The 27,056-nt window shown below is 42.0% G+C and overlaps 2 protein-coding genes across 8 annotated transcripts in view; both read right to left on the reverse strand.

Moving 5' to 3' along the window:
* XXYLT1 (xyloside xylosyltransferase 1) overlaps positions 1-1,325 on the reverse strand; it is a 28,193-nt gene extending 26,868 nt beyond the window's left edge. Inside the window, exons 1-2 of one of the 2 annotated variants that reach the window (XM_008924594.3) lie at positions 1,121-1,325; positions 534-681 (exon numbers count right to left, since the gene is read on the reverse strand). In XM_008924594.3, coding sequence (XP_008922842.2) covers positions 534-681; positions 1,121-1,231 — 259 coding nt within the window. In that variant the 5' untranslated portion in view covers positions 1,232-1,325. Of the gene's footprint in view, positions 1-533; positions 682-959; positions 1,068-1,120 lie in introns of those variants that run through there. The other variant, XM_018074961.1, reaches the window with a different exon arrangement.
* A 5,877-nt stretch (positions 1,326-7,202) lies between these two features.
* Positions 7,203-27,056, reverse strand: part of ACAP2 (ArfGAP with coiled-coil, ankyrin repeat and PH domains 2) — a 63,607-nt gene continuing 43,753 nt past the window's right edge. For 3 of the 6 annotated variants that reach the window (XM_018074960.3, XM_029960755.1, XM_029960754.1), the window contains 13 exons: positions 26,226-26,277; positions 24,758-24,858; positions 23,456-23,561; positions 22,826-23,034; positions 22,544-22,613; positions 21,127-21,221; positions 19,631-19,815; positions 18,714-18,806; positions 17,227-17,414; positions 16,794-16,903; positions 16,299-16,409; positions 15,994-16,055; positions 7,203-11,176 (listed from right to left, as the gene is read on the reverse strand). In XM_018074960.3, coding sequence (XP_017930449.3) covers positions 11,073-11,176; positions 15,994-16,055; positions 16,299-16,409; positions 16,794-16,903; positions 17,227-17,414; positions 18,714-18,806; positions 19,631-19,815; positions 21,127-21,221; positions 22,544-22,613; positions 22,826-23,034; positions 23,456-23,561; positions 24,758-24,858; positions 26,226-26,277 — 1,486 coding nt within the window. In that variant the 3' untranslated portion in view covers positions 7,203-11,072. Of the gene's footprint in view, positions 11,177-13,649; positions 13,733-15,993; positions 16,056-16,298; positions 16,410-16,793; positions 16,904-17,226; positions 17,415-18,713; positions 18,807-19,189; positions 19,295-19,630; positions 19,816-21,126; positions 21,222-22,543; positions 22,614-22,825; positions 23,035-23,455; positions 23,562-24,757; positions 24,859-26,225; positions 26,278-27,056 lie in introns of all 6 variants that reach the window. The other 3 variants (XM_029960753.1, XM_029960752.1, XM_029960751.1) reach the window with 2 other exon arrangements.

Below are 27,056 nucleotides of genomic sequence, written 5' to 3' on the forward strand. Positions count from 1 at the left end.
GCCTTGTTTTCCTGTAAATTTATTGTTGTTCCCACAGTCAATAACAGCAGAGCAAAGGCACAATAAGGAAACTGAAGTGATCAGTGGCTGCTAATCAGCAAAGCTTTCCAAGAGCTCCCCGAAGCCCAGAGGAAAGGCTCAACAACCGCCCTGTGCCGATGCTCTGGAGTGCGCAGCCGCACCAGGGGCACACAGCACCTCTTCCTGCTGGCACCCCAAGGGTGAGGGGGGCTGTAAACACACACAGGGCAGATACGCTTGCTCTTGTCTCACCTCTCCTACCCTCTCAGGGCATGAGGGCATGGCCAGCTGCCATATGGCACAGAGAACCTCCTGTCACTCACCCCAGTGGAGACCTGGACATGGGTGGTCTTAGACTGATGGGTCCATCACTCTGCAGGAAGGAGCAGAATCCCAGGAGCCCATCCCAGAAGTTCATTGACTTTCTTTGCGTTTCAAATAGTATTGGATAACATCTCTGTGCAGAAGAAAAAGGGAGCCTGTGTGCTGGAGGTGGCTCAGCAGAGCCTTACCTTTGGGCATGATGCGATGCATTGCAACCGACAAGAAGAAGATGGAGTCGCTGTAGTAGGTCCCTGATCCAGCGCTGAAGTGTTTCTGCATGGCTTCAACGATGGGAAACAGCTTTTCCGTCAGCTCGTTCACATCATGGACTATTACCTGGGAGAGATACCAGAAACACCACTCAGCTGCTGCCTCTGGGGACTGGCCCAGCTCCAGCAGCCTTTGCTCAGCCCACACCGGCACGGGGCAAGGGGGTAGGTTGTTAAAGCACAAATCATGCTGGTGACATTGCAGCTGCACAAAGGGGCCTGGCTGCACCAGCCCCTCTACGTCCCCTTGCCACAGGAGCCACTCACGTGCAGCAGGGAAAGGAGGGAAGGGCTCTTACAGCCATTTCATAACTGTAAGATGGGCAGAGACTCGAATCCACTCACACAACCATGTGTGTTCCATGTTTTGTGGTTTTTTCCTAGTCTGTTCCCACTGCCTGATGCAACCACATATCTGGTGTCCCATATGGAGTCCATCAGAAGAGGTGACAGTTTGCTCCAGGCTCTGGCATCATGACGTTTAGAGGTCAGACCACATCACTTACCCCGAGGACCAAGGCTTGCTCCCTGCTACGGAGGCAGGCTGTGACAGGGCCAGGATGCAGCCCGGATTTCCTGAACCTCAGCCCAGCATGAAGGCAATCTCTGCAGCACATCCCAGCAGGGCTGCAGGGGAGAAGGGAGGATGGGCTGCAGCACGCCAATGAAAATCCAAATATCAGGAGTTACAGCAGAGCTGAGCAACTGCTCTATGTGGATCTCAGCCCACCTGTGCTGGAGCTTTGCTGGTGCTCAGCCAGCACTGCTCTGCACCCCTCAGCCCTGCGGGAGCCCATGCACCAGCACGGGTCCTGACACGCCTGCGCTGGATCGTGGCTATGGCCCAGAAACAGGAGCAACCCAAATGCACCTTGTCGGCTACTGAAACTGTACAAGCTTAGAATTTTTTTTGGTCAAAGTCTGATGAACAGGAACTTTCATGCAGCTCGTTACACCCACAGAAAGATACAGGTCACTGAATCACACAAGATAATGAGAGGGATTTTTGGGATAATTAAGAGAGACGAGGGACATGACCCCCGTGCAGATAAGGGGGAGTGCAGGAAGTGTGGAGACTCGAGGTTGTGCTGCCTTCTTCAGGCCAGGGAAAACAGGAAGAGCCTCACTGGAACTGAAGGCCAGCAAGAACATAACTTTGCAGCAATACCCGAATTTTGGACAGGGTAGCCTATACCTCTTGTTTGAGGGATACCAGGACACTTCCCCAAGCTGGCCCTGCCTTCAGCAGGGAGCTCAGCCTACAATCTTTGTATGTCCTTTCCAAACTAAACCATTCCAATGGCTCTACAGTTTCAATTCTTTTCCTTACTAAAACTTCATCTGCTTAAGAACAAGGGGAACATGCAGGAGAGAGAACTTTTTTTTTTTTAATTAAAAATACCCATAAACCAAACCAAGTGCTTCAGAGGAGAAGGCAACTCTGGAGCCTGTGCTGGTGCAATGACCATCCCCTCTATGGGGTTCACAAGGGGTTGCTTTGATGCCCAGTGAGGCTGGCACGGAAGCAGCGAGCAATGTGGAGCTTCCTCCTTCCACAGCTTCTTGCAAAACACGTTACCCCAAAGTGCTCTCACAGCAGAGCAGAGCAGAGCTCGCTGGGGTGCTGCTCGTGGGACCCGCAGTACAGTGAACAAGGTGATGGGGCCATCCTGGCACTGGCCATGATGGTTGAGCCCACAGCAGGGTCCTGCTGGAGGACAGGCACAGCTGACTCCCCAGCCCTGGGAAGGGCACCCTAAACACCCACCCTTGGCCACTGGCCCTTGCCATCAGCAAGAGAGCCCTCACACAGGCTCTGTGGCCATCGTGTCCCTCAGCGGGGCGGCCCCGCTCCGGGCCCGGGGCCAAGCGCCTGCAGCAGAACGGCAGGAAAAACACAGAACAACGTGTACCAGGAAAAGTGCATTGGGAGAGCTCACCAGCAGCCACACTTGGCTTTGGATAGCACGGCATATTCCCCAAGACGCTGCAGTGGAGGAAGCTCTGTTCCTGGTAACATTACCCAGCACCTCGCCCAGCCCTGCCGGCTGTGCCATCGCGGTGAGCGCACAGAGTGGCACAGCTGTGGGGAGCAGAACAGCAGCACCAAGTGCTGCTGCCAGCAGCCATCCCAGGTGACCAAACAAGCAAACCACCATTACTCTTCACGTGCAAAGGCACCGACAGCCTGTGCATGGAGCAGAGCACCACCAGCACCACCCCACCGTGGGGATGTGCAATGCTCTGCTCCCAGCCCAGCTTGAGTGGGGCAGCTTCAGGGTCTGGCTGGATTGGAGAAGCATGAAGGAAAAATACAGCATCTGTAACCACCCTTCTGCATCCAGCAAAGGCAGCCTTAAGTCTGTACAGCATGTAGGAAAGGTGGGGGGAGAGAAAACCAAACCAATTCCAGTCACCTCCAAAGAAAGCAGAGTGCCAAGCATCACTGTACAAAAATTACGGGAGAAATACTCCTGAAACTCCAGACACAGCATCATCTGCCTTCCCTCCCCTGCCAAAGACAACACGAAAACCTGTCTCTTGCCCACTCTCTGGTTAGGTACTTCTGCAAAGCAAACTCTTCAAAGCAGCTGAATTGTCCTCCCGCAGCCACAGGTCAGGCAGCCTCTCTGGGGCCACAAGGGCTTCTCCTCTCCTCACCGCTCACTTTAGCAGAGCTAGTTGATCTGCTGCTAATTTTGTACTTCGTTATTTATTTGTGTAACAGCTTTTAGTAAATCCCTGTAGCTAAATCTGGCCATGTTTGCTGAGGACACTAAGAAAAGTTCTAGGGGTTTCCTGGGCAAGCACAATTTTATAAACACACGTCCCACACTGATAAAAGACTCTTTCTTCTGATTCACTAGGAAAAAAACAACCCGCATTTCTTTTCCTTTTAACTTTCCCTCCTTCCCATGTCAGGTATTCTCATAGCTCTCCACAAACATGGAATGATGGCAGCCGAGTCGTTCACTCCCAGCAGGATCTGAACAGGGGACTGGGACGAGCAGCGAGCCGAGCAGGCGGTTCGTGTTACTTTGGCAGGGAAATGGAATCAATAAGCGATAGGAACCGCACAAGGAGTGTGAGCACACAGGCCGGAGTGGCAGAACACGGGGCGAGCCAGGGCTCTCTGTAAGCACAGTGCCCACCGCCGAGGCTGGCCCGGGATCACTGCCGGGCACTTCCCGCTGGCCGGGAAGCGGGAGAAGCTGCGGAGATCACCCTGCGACCCGCGGGCGGGCCGCGCTCTCTGGGACTGCGGACATAAAGCCCTGGTAAAAACCCACAGAGCCTCGGCAAGCGGGGGCCGGGAGGCCGAGGCACGGGCAGGACGGCGCTTCCCGGCCCTTCCCCTCCGCCCCGCGGCCGCACACGCGGAGCTCGGGCTCCCTCTGCCGCCGCCGCACGGCTGCGCTCCCGGCGCCACATCTGGGACACATCTGTACATCCCTGCGGGATGGGTGACACAACGTCACGCCCGCCCACGCCCGGACAGCCCTGCTCTGCCGGGAGGATCCTATCCCTGAGCTGCTCCCATCGCCGTCACTCTCCACGTTGATCCCAGACTGCTGCCGGCTGCTTCGGTCTCCAGGAGACTCTGAAAGTTCCTGAATCTGCCTAGGGAGAGACAAGAGCCGCCCACAACCTTCCCCACGGGTTAGGAACCTTCCCCGTGGGTTGGGATCCACGTCTGACTCTGGGCTTCAGTCTAACAGAGGAGCCAACTGATCCCAGCTCCGCTAGAATGGGAGGGCAGGGGAAGCCCCAAAAGCAGGGCATGAATCGCTTCCTCATGAAGAATAAAAGTAAAGTTCAGAGGTTTTATCAGTCCTGCCTCAGCAGTTCCAGCTGTCCCCTGAGCACATTATCAAGCCTCATCTCTGGGCGTGATCTAGGAAAACAGTGTAAGAACCAGGAGAATGTTCTGGAGACAACAGGGGAAGCAGGGATGGAGATGGTTTACTGCTGGGGCTGAGTGTCAGGATCAATCACCTTCAACATTTCAGCAGCAGCACCAAAGGTCCAAGCCAGGAAGATCTTTTCTGCTGGTAAAGAGGAGGAATGAAGTAGACTACAGCAAGATTAAAGCAGTGCTGTCACCTGCTGGCATTCCAGAAACTGGCACAGGGATTAGGGGCAAGGCTGTATGCTTTAGAAGCAGGAACAGTCTCTGCTCTGTACTGGGAACTCCACCTAAAAGCAGAGAAGTGGACAGATCCAAAGTGTTCTGTCACTGGCTGGCCAATGGAAACCAGGATACATCAGGCTCTGCCAGGAGAGAGGGAAGAAGCTGACTGAGTAGATCCCAGTGAGATGTCACCCGAGTCCTCCAGATCATGCTGCCTGCTTACACCCCAGAGATCAGTTCTGGTGCACAACCTACTCACTGAGACATGAGCCAGGGTTGCCTGCGAGTCCACAGGCACGTACAGAGGCCCCTCCGTAACAGACACATCACTGCATACCCTCACCTCCAACTCCCAGCCCGTGTTGCCCTGGAGAAGCAAGACCAGCAAGGCTGTCCGCAGAGAAGTTTATTTCCTAGAAGGGCAGATGGCATAAGGCAGCCACACACAGAAGGGGTAACGACAAGGGTGATGCACACCATGGTGGCCCCAGGGGTCCTCTCACTCCAGGGGTCATAATATCACAAACCTGAGCTGGGCTGTTGCACCACATCAGCACTGCAGCATCGTGGGGCAGTCAGTCCATCCTGCTGTGGCACACGGGAATCCTCCTGTGCACCCCCTCCACAGAGCTGAGCACTGCTGGCATGGGGTGGGTCACCCACCATGGGCATACGACCTGAGTGTCAGCACTAGGAAAGGGCTTGTTTAAACAAAACAAGAGGTGGGATTATTTACTAGGAAATATCTGAACATTAAGGTTACGTGTCTGCTTACATCACAGCAGAGTTCACCTAATACTAAATAACAGAAAGATGAGTTATAAAAAGTCACAGCAGGACTAGAGGACACTTCCAAGCAATCCTCTCAGCAGCAGCACCTCAGGACAGGGGCGTCAAGTTATCTGGAGTCTCTGAACTTAACACCCTTACAGTTTTCAGATACCTGTTTGATGCGAAGGAAAGTCTGACTTTGCATGGACTGCACTGGCTATGTTTTTGGGAGGCAGGACGAACATTCTCATGTGGATGCACTCCTACCCCTGCAGGCTCTCCATTCCCGTTCTCAAGAGCCACCAGCAACAGGCCAACAGCCTCTTCCGATCCTGCAGGTTCCGCAGGACGCTCAGGACGCCACTGACTCAGGAGCACACGTGGTACTTGTGTTGAAATGCTGAACCAGGACCGAACCAGGAGTTTCTTCCCGCTGGACTGCTGTTCCCAGTGTACCGCAGGAAGATCACAAAGATCACACGGGACACCCGAGCGCGCCCCCGGAGCGCCCCCGCAGCGGGCAGAGCCCCGCTCCCCCCGGCCCGCCTCCGCTCGGCGCCCCCGCGCCACCTGTGTGGCGGAGGCGGCTCGCGCAAAAGCAGGTCCCGCCAGCAGCCCCAGGCCGCTGTCCCCGGCTGGCCCGTCTGGTGACGCAGGTGGGAGGTGCAGCGTGGCGCGGGGGCCCAGCCGGGCCGTGCCGCAGCAGCGATCGCAGCGCGCCGCCTGCGCCTTGTCGCCGCGAGGCGGCGGTGGCCGCGGCTCCGCCTGGTGAACATTCGAGCAGGGAGGCGCAGCCCGAGCGGGGGCCCCCGGCCGCGGGCGGGCGCGGACGGCGTGGCCCGCTAGGCGTGCTGGGTGGCGCTGGAGAAGCGTCTTCGCCGCCGCCGCCCAGTAGTAGAAAGGCGCAGACGCGCCACGGCCGCGGCCGCCGCCAGCGGCGCGCGGGGCTGCGGGGCACCCCGCGCCCAGCCCCGCCGCGCGCGGCCCCGCTGAGCCGCCATCGCGGGGGCGGCGCCGCCCGGGATCCGCCCCCGGCCCGCCCCGAGCGAGGCGCTGGGCAGTGACAGATTTAATGAGGCCGCCCCTCTACAAGGACAAACCACGCTCAAGTTTGCGATACAAAGTCTACAGCCGTACACAACGCGGAGTACACAGTCTGTACAGTTACAGCTTAAAAGGGGAAGTTTTTTTTTTTTTTACATTTTACTGCTGGAATGCTTAAAAAAACCACCAGGTACAGAGGAACGCGTGGGTAGAGAAATAAAAGTTCATTATTTCAGACGGAGTAACCTCTCTGCTTGAGGAAATGATGATTTCTTGGCGATTTCTGTCGAAACATGGAAAATCTGGGATCCTAACAGAAAAGTGAGTGGAATTTTTCCTTCTCTGTCATCTCCTTCCATGGGAAGAGAAACAAGAAAATACCGTATGCAGAAAGATAAAGCAAGCATATGAAAGGGAATATACCAAAGTGGTACACTCATGCTTTTCCCCAGTACTGCCTTTCCAGAGTTGTCCCTGTTTTAAAACTGTGCCTCCGTGCAAGCACAACAGCAAGGCACGGCGGCTGTCAGGATGCACAAAGCAGTGGCATAAACTCTAACTTGGGAAAAAGTGTCCATGGTAAATGGGCTGAGGTCGTAGTCTGCAAAACTGATTCTCAAAATACTCTGTGTATTAAAGAATCAGAATGATCAGCTCAGTCCTTTTGACACTGTAAAAATATCACGTCCTTGGTACTTACACATGATTTGCAGTTCTATCAAAGGGTCCTTTCATAGTCACTATGTCCTTTGAGATTCTCATGATGAAGAAGCAGAGGTAACATCCACACTTTAAAATAGACGGCTACAGAGAAGCACTGAAGTCCTGGAAACATCACATCAATGCTCTGCTTATTCTAGTTCTCACCTTTTTTTCTTTAGTGCTACAAAGCTTTTGCTCTATCCAGGAGAATTAAGAATCTGGACAACACATATGTACTGATGTCATACTGCAAAAACAGGAGAAACTTCCTCTCATACGGGGATTTGCTGACAGCAGTTGGAAGGTCTGGTTGCATTTTCTAAAACTATTTCAGCTCAGTATACAAACAGGTGAAATATAAAACCCCATGGAGTGAAAAATGCAGTATTAATACAGCATCCTTTAAAACACTAACAATTAGAAGTCACAAATGGTACAATCCAGAGTCCCTCGAAATCAGTGGAAAGACCGCCACTAATTCCAGTGATTTCCTGGATTAGGTCCTAATTGGCAAGGAGTCTGAAGCCAGCTAGGTGTTAATGAGCACCTGGAACATGTGTTCATCAGACTGCAACATGGGCTGCTTGTGAAGGCAAAGAAACACCTCTACCTTCACCCAAATTCATGGGAACAAATTCCAGCTAACTCAGTGACAAATTTCTGAATTATCATACTGAATTATAAATTTTTATGCACTGAACTGACATTAACATAAAACATGAAACCTTATGAACAGTCAAAACAATTGAGACACTAAGGACACACCACAGACACTATTTAAACCAACATGCAATGGATGTAAGTTACACCTCTGAAATCAAGCTGCATTAGAATATATGTTGAGCTCCTCAACATTTGTCTTTCCAAGAGACTCTTGGAACGTGTGTCTATAAATAGGAAAACTATTACACTATCTTTCAATGGGCCGTCTAGTAAATTACTAAAAATCCATGTGAAAGCTGCCTTTTAAATGCATTAGGAATCTACTGCTTTGTCCCTCACCGATTAAAGACTACTGTATTTCATACCTACGTGGAAACATGAACTGGAATTGAAGCTTTCCATTGCCTGGTACAGACTACAGGATGTTAACCCACAATGGAACTTTACTGTTTACTATTCTGCTTGTACTCAGATTCATTTTGTGATAAAAATTTCATAATATTACTGAGCAGAAGATTAGCACTTAAATCAAAACTTGATATGGAATCCGGACCTTCAGAGCCCTGGTGACAATCATACATTATTACTGAGGGCTGAATGCTGTGAGCCACTGAGGCCACGGAGCACTGAGCCTGCCAGAGCCTGGTGGGACTGCACCATCAATACATTCCATGTAATTTAATGGTATATATTCATTTTTGCTGATGAGCAACATGTTACCACATGTATTGCACCTGACCTGCAAAAAGCTCTAACTGACTGCAGTTTATAGTGGACATCCTGGCGTACCTGAAAGGATGGGGAACGAGGCTGCAGGATGAGCAGTGCCATAGCTACTCCCTGAGCCACTGACACTCCAGCACTGCTGACAAGAGTCACACAGCCTGTCAGTCAGTTATGTGATTAGTCTCTTAGCACAAACACACTGATACTGTTTCCCAGACAGATGGGAGTCAGGAATGCAGCGTATGGATCTGCAGAGCTACAGGGAAGCAAGGTTTTTGTCTAGAGAAGTCATCCTGCAAAATTTTTTAGAGAGATTTTTGTGGCTAGGAAGGAAATCACCAATGGAGATTTGAAATAAGTGTCTCAGACCTTTTTCCAGCAGCATGGACTGAACAGCAATTATGCCATCAAGCTTTAGGCAGCTTTAGATTACAGCCAATCACACTACATACTGCCTGTCACCTGGCTGCAAAAGACAAATATTTAGAAAAACCTATGTCTAAAGTGTATATTATACAGTCATATCTTACATTGTCCCATCTGTACATTGGGAATCTTACCTTCTCTAAGATCTACTAAAACACCCACTGCTGTTAAATACTGATGATTAGGAAGTATATTATCATTCATAGACAGCTATTTAAAAACAACTTACTAAAAATTACTGCTTACAGATGATATCTTTAACTTTCTTATTATTCAGACTAAATGCACTCTTTAAATGGGCACAGTCTGCTTTTCCTAGCATAATTAGACCACACACAAAGCAAGAACTGTAAGAACTAAGATTCTTCTGCTTGGAAAAAGAATCTAGTGGACAATTCTACAACACTACTAATTTTGTGGCAATAATAATATCCAGATTTGATACATTATTATATATTTGATGCAAAATTATAAATGTTTGAAATACTTTGTTAAAATTTAATGTGTCAGAAAGTTTAAATTTACCATAGTTTACAGATTTAATTTTTTTTAATCCAATTTTGCTTATCTTTGCTTGGAGAAAAGCCAATTCATTTCCTAAATACATTTAAACAGCAGGTTAGCATAATGCCACAGCTACTAGGATTATTAAAAACTGACATTGATACTATGTTACCTAAAATTTCTGCTAAAGTTGTCGATAGGGCAGACAAATAGAGCATAAAGAATTGCATCTGCTGGTTTGAGGCTTCAGGTGATTCCTATCTAGGTATTAAATAACCTGATATATAAGCATATATCTAGAGACACCATTTATACATGCACACCATCAGAGTGGGGCTCACTACTGAATAAAGCAAATTGTGCTGCTGCCCTCAGAACATAGCTGGAACTGTGCTCACCCAATACTTGCCAAAAATGTGGATGAAATTCCTAGGTTTTCTCATGCTCACCTTAGTTTAGACAACACATACACATCATAACAGATCATATATGGGATACTGCTGCCTGATATAAAGGATTGATTGTCCTAAATTTAGGGTGGCTGCATGACATATGAGACTTCATATATTCAGCTTAGGGCTAGCAGTGAGAACAAGAAAAAGAAAAAGTAAAAAACAGCCTGTGCATGACTGTTCTACACAAGCTCCATTGGCTCAGTATTTATTTTCACTTTTCAAATTTCAAGTTTTGATGTCAAAATACTACAAAAAACCCCCACATCATGTCCAGAAGGATTCAGTTTATTTTTTATGAAAGGTTCCACATGCTCATTTAGAAGGATAGTTGCTGCATTTAAAGTTTAATCTAAGAGGGGAAAAAAAAAAAGAAAATAGAGTGCTCTTAAGAGTTTGGTCCCCCAGGATATATCCCTTTGTGACTGACCTGCAGTCACCAGCATAAAGGCCAGCCTGGTGTTAGAGCTTCCACTGTGAAAGAGCTTGCAAGAGCAGGAGTTACCGTATCTGTTACTAACAGCCTACCTCTAACCAGAGTCAGCACAGGCACAAGAGGATCTGTTAAGTTACAGCTCCACAAACAGAAGGACAACTCAGTATTTCCATTCCAAACAGTCCCAGAAAATGCAACCCAGACCTTCTTGTCAGAGGCACATTCTTTACAGCAGCAGGGAGACAGATGACAGTGGATGATCCTGGATAGCAGAGCTGCTCTGACCATCCTGCCACTGGGAGTCCGTGACACACACCCAGCTGTGCTCGGCGTACGAGCTGCAGACAAACCTCGGACTCACAACTGGTGCTGTTTTTATACTGAGCTAGCAGGTATTCAGGGTTTTAAACATTATTTCAGCTGCTGAGGTATACGTACTGTAGAACATAAAACAACTCATACATTTCCCCAGCTACCACAATCTAAAGCTACATTGGAGTGGTCATTTTATCCGATCTATCTAACAAAATGCATATAATTCATTCTGTCAAAGTAAAAAAAGACTTGTACTATAAGCATCAGGTTCTTTTCCTTCTTGACACTTAAGACTTCTGGGAATCTGACTGCTGGAAGCGGTTTAACTTCTCTGGATTATTTGTTGCCATTTGAGAAAAGTCACGAAAAATGTCCTGATAAAGTTCATCTCCTAGATAGAAAAGAAAAAGGAAACAGTATTAAACATTTGTGATAGTCAACATCACCCACCACTGCACAAATGCTCTACTGTGCAATCAACTACTGTGTAACACTTATTCATGTAAAAAGTTTGCTTATAGATGGAATGACACTGATGTGAACTGTTGGAGACTGGTTACTTGCATGCATGTTCTGTAGAAGCAAATTAAACAAAGCCAAACTATACCTGAAATAGTACCTCACAGGCAGCCACACAGAGGAAAGTTTAGAGTTAGAAAGGAAAAGTGAAAGCATTTTAAAGCAACTTAAAAAGAAAAATATTTATTAGCCATTAAAGAATAAAATCCTTGTTTTTGCAAGGTAGTGCTAACCAAGATCATCTTCAGAAAAATAGAATTATGGCATAAATAAAGATTAACTTGGAAACAGAGGTCAGAATTCTTACAGCCAAACAGAACTTTCCATGAAAGAAACAAGCAGCAAGCAATAGTATATATTAAAAAAAAAAAAGCAATCCTAAGTAGATAAATCATGGGTCATAAATTCTTTTGGTCTACTACTTCAGCAGATATAAATTTTTACATTCACTTCATCTACCTCTTTCATTACATTTTTCAGTTTTATCTATAAGAGTGATGATATTTCCCTTAAAAATATTTCTTTTGTTTTTTTGGTTTTGTTTTTTTTTTTAATGTTCACTCTTTGTGCTTAAACACAACCCAATAGTATATATTCCAAAATGAGGGATGGCAGCAATTTCCACCAGGCCTGTGTTCCTCCCCCTCCACACAGGAAGACATATTCAGGAATGATTACTTCTTGAGTCATTGCCAAGTTATTCTTTTGCCACTTTAAAATGGACATTTTCACATTCCTTCATCTGTTGCAGCATTTTGGGCCTTGAGTTCAGGTTTCATTTTAAAACATTAACCATACCCTATTGCCTTCAAAGGGAATTAAATGCATCACACATTTCATTTGGTCTGGAGTTATGCAGCCATCCAAATTTTACTGTCTTCCCCACACAGATGATCACACAGTGCACAAGATCCCAGCACTACTGTTTCTTGCTGACAGCTTAATTAATAGCATGACAAAGAAATCAACCCAAAATCCCTCTCATCATGTATGTTGAACATGAAGCTTTTTTTCCCAACATGATTGTGGAAAAAAAGAATGTTTTTGTGCTTAGACATTTGCACTACTGTGAACAGTTACATTGTTTTGTTTTTCCATATCTTAATTTCTATTTCCAATGTTAGAACTATTATTCTTTTGGAGAAGAGACTCCATTCTTTTGAAAACACTTTTACAAATGATAACTGACCTTCCAGAAATATTTAATGTGCATGGCATGTGGGATTATACAAAGATGCAGTGACATAACTCTTCCCAGACTTTGAAAGATGAATACATTCAATACTGCTCTACTAGGAAAAGTCAGTTCTAGGGAAATTCCCTTTTGGTTTTCAGATTTAATTTCAAGTATGGTGTCCCTGCCCATGGCAGAGGGGTTGGAACTAGATGATCTTTAAGGTCCCAAACCATTCTGAGATTCTGTGTTATAGGGATGAAGCAGGCACAGGACACATTTTATTGTAACAGTTTGTGATAACTGCCTGCACTGGGAGATCAGCACAGAATGGAGCTGCAACATTCACCAAAAGAACAGCTATGAAGGGCACAAGGCAGAATCAAGCTTGTGTGATAAAAGCAATTATGCTTTTAATACAGAAGTGGGTTTCACTGCTGAACTAATACTGTAGTTCAAGTTGCCATACTTGTTTCTTTCAAATTAACTTGAAAGAAAAACAGAAAGCTATTTTTGCAAGATACATTGTGGCTCTGTTTTTGGCTCTATTACATAACAAAAATATTACATACAAAAATAGACTAAAATAAAGTGCCCCTTTAGTTTGTATGCTGCATTAAAGTACTTAATACTGTAAACATTATAATTATTTTAAAATTCTACTTTAAAACTGAATTCTGGAAATTCCAAGCAATGTTTTCCCTAAAGTGCAGATATTATGTACAAAAATACTGTAACACTGCTTTACCATTTAACACCAGAGTAACTCAAAAGGCACACATCATACATTCAAGAAAAGGTAGGAAGAAAAAGTAGCAATGCTAGTACCAAAGAGTTGGCAGACATACTGTAGCACCAGGAGATGAGCACTCAAGTGTTATACAAGAAACAGTACTATGGTGCATATGGCTTCTACCACCAGAAATGAACCTTTTGTGGAACAAGCTGCTTTCAGCTAGTTCCCATTCTAGGAATATTTTGGAAGACCAACTGTACCTTGCAAAGCAATATATACATTCTCTCAGTAGCTCAAACCAGCCAGATAGATTTACATTAGAAATGTTGATGCCATTAGCTACATTAGCAATTGTTCATCAACTGCATTACTAGAGCTGAGGAGTTGGTAGTTGGCTTCACTCTGATGATAGCAAACTCATACATCAATATTTACCCTCACATAGCTCCCAGCAAAAATACAATTGTCTTGAAAATCCTTATTTTCTTCTAGAATCATAATTTTGGAACACTGGAGCTCTAAAAAAAGGGCAGTGCAAATAATTTAACTTGTATATGCAGTGAAAAAGACCTGCATCTCCTACAACCACGAAAAGGTGTGATAGCTTGTGACAGCAGAGACAGGTTTTGTGCTTACTCTGACACAACCCTTTCAGCAGACATGAACATTCAAAACACTCAAATATTGACTTTTAAACTTTTAAAAGAGGCTTCAGCAAGTAAAGAATAGAAGGGGGCAGTGCTGTGCTACCCAAAGATACAGCAAGATCTCCTGGCTGGGACTCTGTGCTACAGCTTCTGGCCTTAATGTCAAAAATTATTTTACTGATACCTTCCCCTGATTTTGGGGAAGCTCTGCCTCCTGTGGCAATTCACCATTGTCAATCTCACCTTACCAGTTGCAAAGTATCTGGATGAGATTGTATCAACTGCAGTCTCTAGATTCTACTGTAATACAGAGTGATAGAAAGGTCACAATATTTTCAATGAAATATTTTTCTAGCTTTTTATTTCACCTACCTAATTGAAGAATGTGTCTAAAAAATATATATATATATATAAATGAATTTTCAGGGGAAAATAGTCTCCCCCATCTACTTCACGTTTTCATGTAGGCAGTGCCTGTATTTGTTAGGAATGAAGCATTCATAAACATTTGTAAGGTTTAGTAAACAACCAAGGATTTTTGTACAAACCATGGAAACATATTTTCTGGTTTATAATTTTGGATTTGTGATAGGTCAATGAAATGATCTAAAATATTCACTTATGATTTAGCACAGAGCTTTTGAGCCAAAATACACACCTCCCTTAAAACAAAGCCATTTTACTATTTGAAACTGATAGTTATTATTTTTACCACTTAAAACAAAACAGAGGAAACTCAGAAATACTTCAGCATTTGCTACCTTTAGCCTGTCAGTGAAGTAGTATGCATTGTATCAGAAAACATCTTTAAATTGAAATTGGCCACACTGGCAACAGCCTTCCTCATTTTCTGAGAGGGGAATTCTTCCTCTTTTGAACTCATAATCAGAAAAATACTTGTAAATTAACTGTTTCACTGTCAAGGAAAGCATTTGAATTCCTGAGTGTCTATAGTACTTTTATTGTTTAATTTGAATTTCATTGAAGATTTGTTCAAAAATAGATTTTAAAAAAACCCTATTCTTAAGGAGAAACCAAATAAAATTGGTCTATTTAATAGATGTCATCTAGGATTTTGACATTAGACTCAGTGTTGCCCCTTGACTATATTCCAGTCTTAATCTGGTAAGAAATATAAGCACACAATCCTTTTGAATCAGTGGAAAATACAGAAGGGCTTTATAGGAGTGAGCCAAGAGTACTCAGCACTTAACCTTAAAAGTAAGGTTTGCCTTTCACTTCTGCCAGGTATAGCGAGGTGCTTTAATTTTCTAACTTTACAATCAAGTGTGCCTTCATTACTGGTATTTGCATGACATTAAATTAGGTTCCTGTGGAAGCATACCATAACAGAGGCAATGGCTTGCACAAATATCACATTAGGACATGGTGTAAATTGGGACTGAGTGCCTGAGAATAAAGTTGCACATATTCATTAAGTATAATTTGATACTTTCCTGTTGCAGTTGGCTCAAACGTCTGCCAGATTTTTAACCAAACAGAAAGACACTATGCTACAAAAATACATACTCAAGAATGACCGCTTTGTTTCTTATTAGTATCTTAACAAATAAAAATATTTAAAAATAAAATTTGAGGAAATGATAGTTTCCTATTTCTGTCTGCAGTTATTTTGAAATATTTGATGTACACTTTTTACATTGGTGTGCAAGCATTTTTTTCTTACAAAAAGAAAAAGAGGACCATTCCACAGGAAGGAGAATGGTATCCTGTAATAAGATGAACTCCTCAACTCCTCTGAGCAAGATGGGTCAGAAAGCCACTGTCAAATAATGTCAGATATATCCTAACATTATACAAATTTCAAAGGAACAACAATTGGAAGAAAACTGTGGACAACTACCAGCAAAACAGAGTGGTAATGGCTGTAGTAACACACTACTATAATGATGCTATTTAAACTCTCCTTTTAGTTCCTCTAAATACTCTTACAAAGTCACGCCAGTGAATTTCAATGAAGTTTTAACATGTGTTGGTTTATAAAAAAAACATCAAATGTATGAAGCTATCTTGGATTTCCCTCAGACACTAAGAATCTAATTGTAAACTGATAAATTCCTGTATACACTTCCTGTACTGCATTTCAGTGTGGTTATTAGTAGAGTATTGACCTGGCTGCCCATAGAGTCCTTCTGATTCCCGCATTTCTTCATTCATCCTTGCTAAACGCAACCTGTGATTTAGAAAACAAAAAGAACAATGTCATCTTCAAAGCACAAAAAAAGACTACAATGCAAGACCTACAATGCATTCCTGAACATCACATCAAAGAGGTCATCTATGGATAATGAATTCTGATTTTAGCTCATTCTCCCTGTTTTTATGTAAAGGAATTTTGACATTTCTTTTATTTTTAACTTGAAACAGAATAGCAAAACTTAAGTTATCTAGTCAAAAACCAGAACGTACAACTTACAATGTTACAATATCCGCATTTGCAGCTTCTACTGCTATACTCAGTGGGTCTTTCCCATCTTCATCAGTGGCATGCTGGTTTGCTCCTCGTTTTAGGAATAAACACACTTGTCTGTTTAGAAAAAGCATTTAAGAATATTTTTGACAATAATAAAGGAAAAAAGGCAAATAAATTCAGGCTGGATACAATGTATTTGGCTTAAATCACAAAAAGTCTCTCAAATATGTCAAAATAGTACTGTTCATCTAGAACATGTTACCACAGTAGTAAGCAAAACCTTTATTTAATCCACATTAGCAAACACATGTGTGTTTTGCTAGTGGATAAGACTGCTAAATCAAAATATTATTTTCTTTCTCACAGCCAGAGTTTAAAAAAAACCTGTATCACCAGAAATAGTATTAAAATGCCAGAATATCTAGGGCAATGAAGAAGCTTCACATGAACAACTACAGTAAAGGACGGCCGTTTACAAATTGAGGAGCAGCAAGTTACCCAGTGTGTCCTAGAACTGTGGCATGGTGCAGGGGCCCTCTTCCCTTCATGTCCCTGATGTTCACATTGGCCCCATTCTGCAGCAAAAATTCACAAGTAACCAATGAACCCTATGGAATAAAAGCAAGGAAACAACTCAGCACCAGATCTCTAGAATAAGAGCCAAATCTGTTCTGCCTTCTCACCATTTAGCCATGTGGCAAAGGAAACAAAAGGGATTTGCTTCCATATCAACTTTGAACACTACTAAGGTTATATAATTCCAAACAAAGCATTAACAGGAAAAAAATAGTTCAGAAAGAACACTGTAAACACAACTTCAGCATCATGTTATCATCCATTAGTGAAGCAGTTCAAAAGGAACAGTGACACAGAAACATCCCCATTATCCCTTGCCCTCCTCCCCCACCAGCCAGGGCTGTATATCACATACCCCTCGCACTGCCTGAATGAGTGGAGTTGCTTTGTTTTCTTCTACGTTGACCCAGTTTACTTCAGCTCCATGGGCCAATGCTTCTGCCATATGAGGAAGATTCTTCTCAAAGGCAGCTCGGTACAACTGCAATCCTGGACTAGGCTGCTTGGAGTCACAGAACACAGAAGACTCTTGCTTGTCTCCTTCTGAAAAGAAAAAAAAAATTGCTTATCTAATCTCTGTTTTTACAAGGTAACTTCTGGAATTCTGGTCAAACCCATCACTCTGGCATAAGGAAGTTCAGGTTTTGCAGAATGCTGTGTATTCTTGCCCCATTCTGCCAGGGGAAATCATAGATGCCCTTAGCCTGTTCCAGCATTCAGGCACAGCCTCTTCACAGAACTATTACTGCACAGAAATCATTCTCTCCACATTACTAGCACATGTGTATATCCTTCAATCTAGATATTCCATGTCATTTCTAAGAAATTATTTTAGGTTTGAAGTGTGTTTTTTTCTAAACTACAAGATATGAATAAAACTAATCTCCTGTAGAGATGTAGTCATACAAATATATCTTTATCTGCAACAGCTTGATACACCTGAATTTGAGACTAATACTGTTTTGACCTAGTTTTCATTAAAAGATACCATTGTCATTTACCAATTACTTGCTGTGGCTATAATCTTGGGAGTAAAGCATAATCTTTCTCTTCACCTCAATAACAGTTATACAGAGTGAAGTCTGGGAGATAAAAAACGTTGTTACATAAAAGCTTTCACGAGCTACAGCACCAGAAATGTTTTTATAACACAGTCAAAAAGGATCCAAGCCACGTGCTGCCTGCCTACAACCACAGCTGTGAACTACTGGATTTACAACATACCTCAGAAGAGTGCTTTGATGTAGAAGACTAACTTTGCTTTATAAACAAATGTTTTGGATATTCTGACAAGTGATACTCAATACATCTGTCAGAACAGCATACTAATATTAGATAGCAAATAATTTCATCCATAAATTTATAGAACTTCTGAGTTGAGAGGGTAATGTTTAAGGACATGGTCAATTCCACATAAGTAGAAAACAGAAAAATTAAGCAAGAACACTCAAACAACACATAAAAGCCCATTATCTGTGACTCAACAGGAATTCTGCCTCCAAGGACTTATCTATTTATAACAGGATTATGCATTTCTGTGGAGACTTGTCTGCCTCAAAATGCAGCATTGCTCTATCTGCAAAAAAACCCAAAGTCTTGGATCAGTCTCATATGACTGGAAAAAACATAGTTCTTTGAACACATTTAGAAGGATTTAATGCCATTCTTGGTAGCAAGCCTGGAGGAAAGATTACTCAAGCAATTTTTACACTTGTTAAAAGCATTTCAACCCACCAGGATAGCAGAGACAAATTGTATCACCAAGCACTAATCTCTTTAACAAAAAATGCTACCAAGTGGTAGCATTTAAATTTTCATCTTAGAATGCAAAGCCTAACACACCTGGTTCATACAAACTGTTAGCTGATACAGTAGAGGAAAGGTGTTCTCTGCTGTCCTCAGTGCTTGGCTGGATCCCACTGTCACTGCTTCGGACTGTTTTGGGGAGAAATTGCAATTACTATGCAGAGCCTAAATTATCTGCTCTTCACAGATACCATGATAATAAAGCAAGCTCTTATACTTGGTCCTGAACACAACTTTTAAAAATGGCTAGTAATTATTCAGTGTCCTTAATGCATCCATAGAAAAATATGGAGTCATGTTTTGCAATCATAATGTTTATAATAATAATAATAAATGTCAAAGATTACTAGAAAGGAAAAAAAAATCAGGATAAGTAAAAAAGCTTAAATTATTTCATGAAGACACTAAGCAATGCAGTAGCCTGGAGACAATAGATTAAAGCAGGGAGATGGCCACAACACATGATGGATCACTAGTGCAAATACTGAACACGCCACAGCTGTAGTACTTACTACTACGTAGTTTTGAAGAGGTATCAAAGTAGGAGAAGAGTGAATCTAGTTCATCAGGACAGAACAGAGACTCCCGTCTCGCCTCGTCGCTACTTACAGCAACCGCTGGGACATGCAAGTTAGCAAAGCACAAAGCAGGCAGTAAGGAAGGGACAGGGCAGGAGAGAACGTTATTGGAGAAATTAAGGGCGAAAATACGGAGGGAAGAAGGTGGTTAATATGTCTCTGAATGATAAGCATCCCCATTCCAGGTTCTTCCCCATGTAAAAATGCACATCTCTGAACAAGTCTTTTCTCCCCTATACTTCTGCACTAGGCTAAGACCCATTAAAAAAGGAGATTCTGATTTTTCTGCATGAGGCAGAAATCAATGGATATAAAAATATATTACTTTACGAAGAACAATGGGTAACACAGCTAAGAAGATAAGTGTGTAAATACCTTTTTGGGATGCTGCACCTTGTTCCCCTGCCAAAAGGGATTTTTCAGGGCCACTGTGCCTTTTCTCTTCCTGACTTGGAGGCAAAACTTTTGTTCCAGATTCAAGCAGAGGTACTGACGCAGTTTGCTTCTCTACAAACTTTCTCTCCACATATTTTGCTCTGATGTATGCCTCCTTCTCCTGCCTGTCACGTACAAAATCCCCAGAGTTAGTAAGCTAATATTTTAGTATTTTCATGTATTAAAAGAATGCCTATTTCATACTAAAGTCAGTAACCAAGACTGTAGTTTGGCATTACACATAAGACAGACCTATAGCACATTTTCAGAAATATGCAAAGCACACTGTCTAACTTTTTCTGGATTCTTGATTAACTTTCCATAAGGCTCAAAAGAAAGTAATTTTGTTAAGTTTATGCAAGTGTATTTTCCTTCAGGCAGACACTTTAGAAAGTGGTATGTGGAAGAAATAAGCATTAGTTACTGTATGTTACTTCTCGGTATTAAACCTTTATACATGTTTTACATTGTTAATAACCAATTAATAGAGCATACATTTAGCTTCTTATGTAAATATAAATTGCAACATTTGTTAAGGGAATATCAAGATTATACAAGAAAACATAAGTCTTAGGTAGGCACAGCCCCCAATTCCATATCACATACCAAAGTATTTTTTCTTGTAACCTGAGGTTATCAGCTTAAAACACAAAGCAAATTCAGCCATGACGAAAGGGGCTATAATTATTACCATTGAAACTGCTGAAAGCAGTTACCACTAGAAGGAATAGCTAGCAAATCTCCTACATTATTTATACTAATATCACTGTCTCCAAATTGCCAACACTCCATAAAATGCTGTTTTCTATACCATAAAACTACCTGGCAGCAAGCAGTACAGAACCAGAAAGGTAGTAAAAAAACAAGTTTTAAGAGACACCCTATACAGCAGCACAAAATATCAGAAAACTACCTTCAAACACAAATTGACATCAGAGGAATTGAAGACAGCAGCACAATGATTAGAAGGTTGCTGTAAAGCAGCAGAGCTCATGTACAATGTAGGCAGGAAAAAGAGAACATTCTGGGGGATCAGGGAACAAAAGTCAAACTCAAGAACAAAGTCACTGTAAACAAAGGCACAGCCAGAGGCTCCTTCCAGGAGCACTCAGGAGTACTGGCTGGCTGAGCTGGTACCAAGAAGAGAGGAAACAAAATCCACATGCCCGCTTTGATGCTACAGAGCTGTCATCAAAAGGAGGGAGTGAGATCAGAAAAAGAACAAGTGAACAGGAGAAGCAGAAAGGGACCAACAGAGGGAATACCCAATAAAGACAGAGTGAGAAAAGGGAGAGAGTAAAACATCCTGGTGATACAGGTAAACAAAGAGTACACCAAAGGAGTGTTACACAGTTAACTGGCAGCATGTTTTAAAGCCAGAGGCTGAAGGAAGCAACAAGAAAAGGAAGTAACAGGCACTGCTAGTAAAATACTACCTTTGGCTTCCAGATTGAGGCTTCTTTATTCCCACTTTTTCCAACTTCGCTTCATATATTCTATTTATAACATCATTTCCCAATTCACACATAAGCTATAAAGCAAAATAAATAAATTCAAATATAGTTGTAATAGGTTTTATCTACCTATTTAGTTGTTTTTAACCTCACTCAGCCTATTTTTACAATATTTTTCCCTGGTAAAAGTACACTTACAGAAATAAGCATGGGTTTGCATCATGATAATGAAACAGTCAATTAACAGAGACACCAAATCCTGAGTAAGAGAGCAAAAAACACAGTCCACTCTAATAAATTGCCATTCCCTACTGAAAGAGGATTGCTGAAACAACCACCAGAATGACACCTGCAGGTCTCATTAACAAAGGTGCTCTTTCCCACCAGCTTTGCCAGGAGCTGTTCTTACCCCATCAACAACCGACAATTTAATGAATTCTACTCCATCCTATCCAATGGACAGTTTTGCTAAACCATAATCTGATACGACTATAGAAAAAGAACAAATACAAAACCCAGCCTGCAGATAGCACTGAAAGGAGAATTTGGCCCTATTGATGGCAATGAGCAGACTTCTTGCTTCTAATACCAGGTAAAATACTTTGCTCTGGTATTTACATAAATAGTACAAGGGGTCCAAGGTTTTTTTTTTTGGGGGGTGGGTTGTTTGTTTGTTTTCTTAGCATGAACACACTGATATTAAAATAACTTAATGTCAAACCACAAATGAAACACCACTACTCACACTGTCTTTTGATAGTTCAGAACAGAGAAGCAATACCCAGGTGCCAGAACATCACAGCTAGAAACAAACGCTTTGCATCAGTTATCCAGCTGCACACATGCACCCGTGCACGAGTTCCTATGTCAGTATTGCAGACTCACATGACTTTCATAGCCATCTTTCAAGCTGGAAGTCTGGCATACAAATAGCACACAAGCAGTTGCATGAGTGATATCCCATAAGCCAGTAGGATCTCACTGTTAAGAGCTGGCATTCAAATTTTCAAGTACGATTATGCTTTAGGCTGATACACCACTTGCAAAACATTTCAGCTTGCTACAAGACACTATTGGTCTGTAAATAGATTTGCCTTTTTTAGATGTTGAAAATATCAGATAAAACTTGGTACTCAGAGTGCACTTGCGAACCTGAAGGTGGTGTAAATTTTTCTGACTTGCAAGTTTGTAACACAAATGACTCCTGCTACAGCGGGGATTATAAAAACTGTGAATTAAAATAAAACAACACACAACTATAAACATTTTCTACTCAGAAGTGTAGGACATCTACTGGGTACAAATTCCAGTGTTTCCTGCACTGAATTTTCTGATATAGAGGCTTTAGAACAACAATATAAGTACCAAACAGAAAACTCTTTCAAAAATACTATCATACCTTTAGGAGTTCAGGTTCCCATGAATCCAACGTTAAAGATCTTACTTTTGAAAAATGGACTCCCAAGCTCCTAAACAGCATGAAAAAAAAATTAACCTGTAACTACTATGCTATATCTTAGACAGATTGAACATTAATTTATGCAGAGAAAGCAGTTACCTATATTGTGTTTACAAACAGGGGTCCCTAATTTTGCTTCCACTTACATTTGAAGAGGCAAACACCACCCTTCCTAATTAAGTCAATGCACAAATCAAACACAGTTCTGAAGAGTTCCCCAACCTGTGTATCCCAGAGCACTCGATGCACAGTGTGATTCCGAGGTTGATACTGGCCCAGCGAGGATCTGCCAAACCACAGTCACAGCAGGCAGCATTACCAGGAATACACTGAACTCGCTGCAGAGCACTCTCTCCCTTTAACAACTTCTCTTTTGACTCACTCCCAGATTCTAGGCTTCCAGTGGAAGGGGATGATTTCTTTTCCTGTTTCTAAAAGAAAAAAAAAACCCAAACAAACCAATAAAAAGAGACATACTAAATTAAAGTAACAGAAGTCCCACAGATACTGACTGTGCACTAGAATCCAAGAAAAGTCACTACTGCATTAAAGGCCAAGGAAATCCATAGAACTGAAAAAATATTTAGCTTTTTGGAAGAAATACAGAACTGAATATAGGAGTATCCTATGAATTTTAATCACACTACAGAAAAATCTCATAAAAATATATAGGCCAAAATAACATTAATAAGATGAAATGAAGGACAGATTACACATAATTTCATTGCATTTCCAGTGGAAGACAAATAATGGATTCTTTTTTTTCCTTCCCTCTCATTAAAAGAGGTTTTATCTATTTTAAGTTTTCAGTGTCTAAAGGGGGGTTGTCATTTGGTTGATTTTTAAACTCACCTCAGATTCATCTCCTTTCTCTCTGTATGCTGTGGCAATACTGGTCTGAACAGCCTTAATCCAGGCCTGCCGCAGCTTTTCCGAGTCCGCCTGAAGCATGCAGCTCCTGTGACAAACCACGAGTGCTCAGAGTAAGAGAGAGTGGCCAAGCAGCTGACATCCAACACTAAAAACTCCTGAGGAACTTTCTTGCTACTCCCACAAGTATACTGTTTAGCAGGCACCATTTAATATACCCATTTATTTTGAGATGACAAAGCGGCTGAGCCTTTGTGAGTTGTAAACTCTGTACTTCAAAATTATTTGCAGGTAATGCTAAAATACACAGATATGACTCTTCAAATAACCTAGAGAATGTCTTAGCTTCCTATTCCTTTTTTTATTCCAAATTTTTCATTTTCATATCCTCATATGCATTTTACCCCCCTGACTAGTTACACAAGATATAAGTACAGTCCTTAGAAACACACTTTCATTCACTGAGATCAAGAGAGAATAATTTAAAGCTCTCTGACAAAGAATGAACTACTTTTCACACCAACAGTCAAAGGAAACAGGTCATGAAGTATAAAACTGTTCCAACACTCGAAAAAGCACAGACAAGGAAGAGCAAAATGCAAGCTATAGTGAACCACAACTGGGAATGCAAACATCAGGATGGACAGAAATCTATTCAGAAGAGAAATGTAAGGAGTGGGGAGTGCACATGACATCCAAACCTAAAAGCAGGTTGACCTCGTATCAAAAACTTAAATATGGTCACATCTCAAAACCACTAATGAGGAATCCATGTCCTGCCCTTGCTGTGGCAGGATGCCAAACTTCCCCAAATACAGCCAATGCACTGTACTGTTGGAGCTGAAAAACAATTTTATTTGGCAGTTTCATTTAGTGCATTCTGAAATATAATTTAACATTACCAAGAGAACTTACTAATGTGCTTCTCTCTCATTACACCAATCAGAAATGTGGAGAAATTGAGACCTATTTTCTACCTTATTAAGCAGCTGATAGTATCAGCTACTACTGAGCTGCAACAGCTCTGCACCAGAAGCTATTTATGCAAAAAGCACAAGAATGTATGTTTATTTTAATGCCAAAAGTAAACTAAATACCAGGAACACTTCTCACAGCATCACTTACTCTTAGTCAAAATTTCAGAGAACAAAATTGTTCAGATAGTTTTCCTGTTTTGATCTATCCCAAGAGAAATGTTAGTCTTGCATTTTAAGACAACTGGATGTAATGATTTTTTTAATTATTATTATTTTTAAATAAACATACTATATCACTTCTCCTTACTTTGTTGGAGAAACCACCTCAAAACAGAAACGTCTTTCTATGTCTTCACAGTGTTTAACTGTGCAGAGCCGCAAGTCTTCAACAACTACTGTGGGATTATCCTAAGAAACAAAAAATTAACAAAAATGTCAGAGAGGAAAAATAATATCGTTGCTAGTAATCCCAAAATATGCATAATTCAATTCTATTTGCCTGTTTACACAAATTTTTCCCCTAAAAATAAAATTGGAAACAGGTGGATCTGGTGATACCTAGCAGGATATATTTAGATAAATTTTAATGTTTAGTTACATTTAATGAAAATTTAATACAGACTTGAGAGAATTTCTTTTTGCCTACAATGCAATTCACTAAGTATTAAACACCCTCAATTTAAACAACAGTATTTAAACAACGGTATTCAAAGGAGTACAAAGATACTTTCTAAGAGATGCTATTAACTCACAAGAAAATCTGAAAAATTATCAGCAGTACTGTAAATGCCAAATAAAAAAACCCCAGAAGCTGAAAGCTGATTCAATTCATAAGAATCCTATTCTAAGCTATCATCATTTTAAGGGTGCAGTTAAAAAAAAAAAAGGTAATGGGAATTTACAAACAGAAAATGCCCAACCCAACCAAATGTGCTCACACACACACAACTGTTTCCTTCCTTTCCAACCACAAAAATGAAGCCCCTTGGTTTGACAGCATCAGAAAACACGGAACAGCTCTGAACCCAGTCTGTTTGCAGTAAAGAGGAAGGACTTGTCATAAGCTCTTTCCTCTTTTTTCCCCACTGTCTCCATACAGTTTTCTAGTTTTTTCCAACCTGAAGAACAGTTACAGCTACGTGGTACAAAAGCAGATTCTAGAACAGCAGACAAAGGAGCAGGGGCCCAAAAGCTGACTGAAAAGGCTTCTACAGCTTGGGGCAGAGCTGGACTTGCTTCTGTAATATACAGCTACTGCCCCTTCCCACCAGCAGAAAGGCAGATATTGACTGCTGAACCCCTGTGCATTTTCGTCAGTCAATACATGTACAAAGCAGCCCTGACTGCTTCATAATAAATCTTTCATGCCTCTTTTCCCCCTCTCTCCCCAGCTGCTAAATTGGGTATGTGAACCAGTAAGTAACTGGAGGGAGCAAGTCCTGAAAGAGTTAAACACAACTGCTCAGAGAACAGCACGGAATATTTGACTGCCAGCAAGTGTGCACAAGCCTTTTGGGACCAACAACTTTTAAAGCTTTAACTAGGTTACAAACCCCACAGCAAATAAAGTATGTGCTTACAAGTCACTGCACAGGAATCTCAGAATCTGTCGGTGTAGCCATTAGTCTCATTTTACAAAGGGAGAAACCAATTTAGAAAAAGCAGTGGGTTGTTGAAGATCATGCAGGATGCCAAAGTCAGCACTGTTTTCCCAATCTATCGGCAAAACCATCACCCAAACCCCAAACTATCCCAAGCCAGTTTTCGATTCCTACCTTAAATTTCTTCTGGTACACAAGTTGGTTATTTTGTATTGAGAACCAGCGCCTATTCAAATGAAGAGACATCCAGAGAATATGTAACTGATTTTACAGTGCTTATTGGACTGAAATGTGCAAACATACAGTCTACAGAGAGACTGAATAAAAGAATTCACGAGAGTAATGCTGCAGTCAGTTTTGGCAAGTATTTCGTGAGAAGGAAAAAAGGGAAAGCAGAGACAAAACAGAAAAGAAAGCAAGGTTCAAATAATTTGAGTCCTAAACAAACACATTCATGTTATGACAACATTAGTTAAGCTATCACAAAAAACCATTTTCATTTCAAAGAACATTTCCTTATGTATTTTAGCAGCAAGCTACAATTTTAAATAGCTGATAACACAAATTCAGATAGTTTGTATAACAAAAATACTTGAACCATGTAAACTACTCCCAAAATATTTTTGAGGGTAGAACTAAGAAATAACTTATTAAGGCACTAAAAATACTAGTGTTGCTATCCCATGCAGGTTTAATATCTATATTGGGCATTTCTTAAAATTTTAGATCCTGAAATAAAAAGATTGCAAATAAAAACTAAAAAAATCCAAGATAACCTTTTAAGTAGGATCTTAACTTAAGCCTCAGCTTGGAATGAAAATATAAAATAAAAGATTTAATGAAGGCATCCTTTAAAATCCAAAAGATAATGTAATGCTTAAAAACTCTGAACTGTATCCTTCCCTATCCCCTGTTCAGATAGGATACAATGCAGAGAATGAAAAGATCTTTCATATTTGGGAAATAATTAGGAGTGTCTCAGATCTCTAACAATGGTGTTTTATC

Source organism: Manacus vitellinus, unplaced genomic scaffold (assembly GCF_001715985.3).
Source record: "Manacus vitellinus isolate BGI_N305 unplaced genomic scaffold, ASM171598v3 scaffold_29_pilon, whole genome shotgun sequence".
NCBI lineage: Eukaryota > Metazoa > Chordata > Aves > Passeriformes > Pipridae > Manacus > Manacus vitellinus.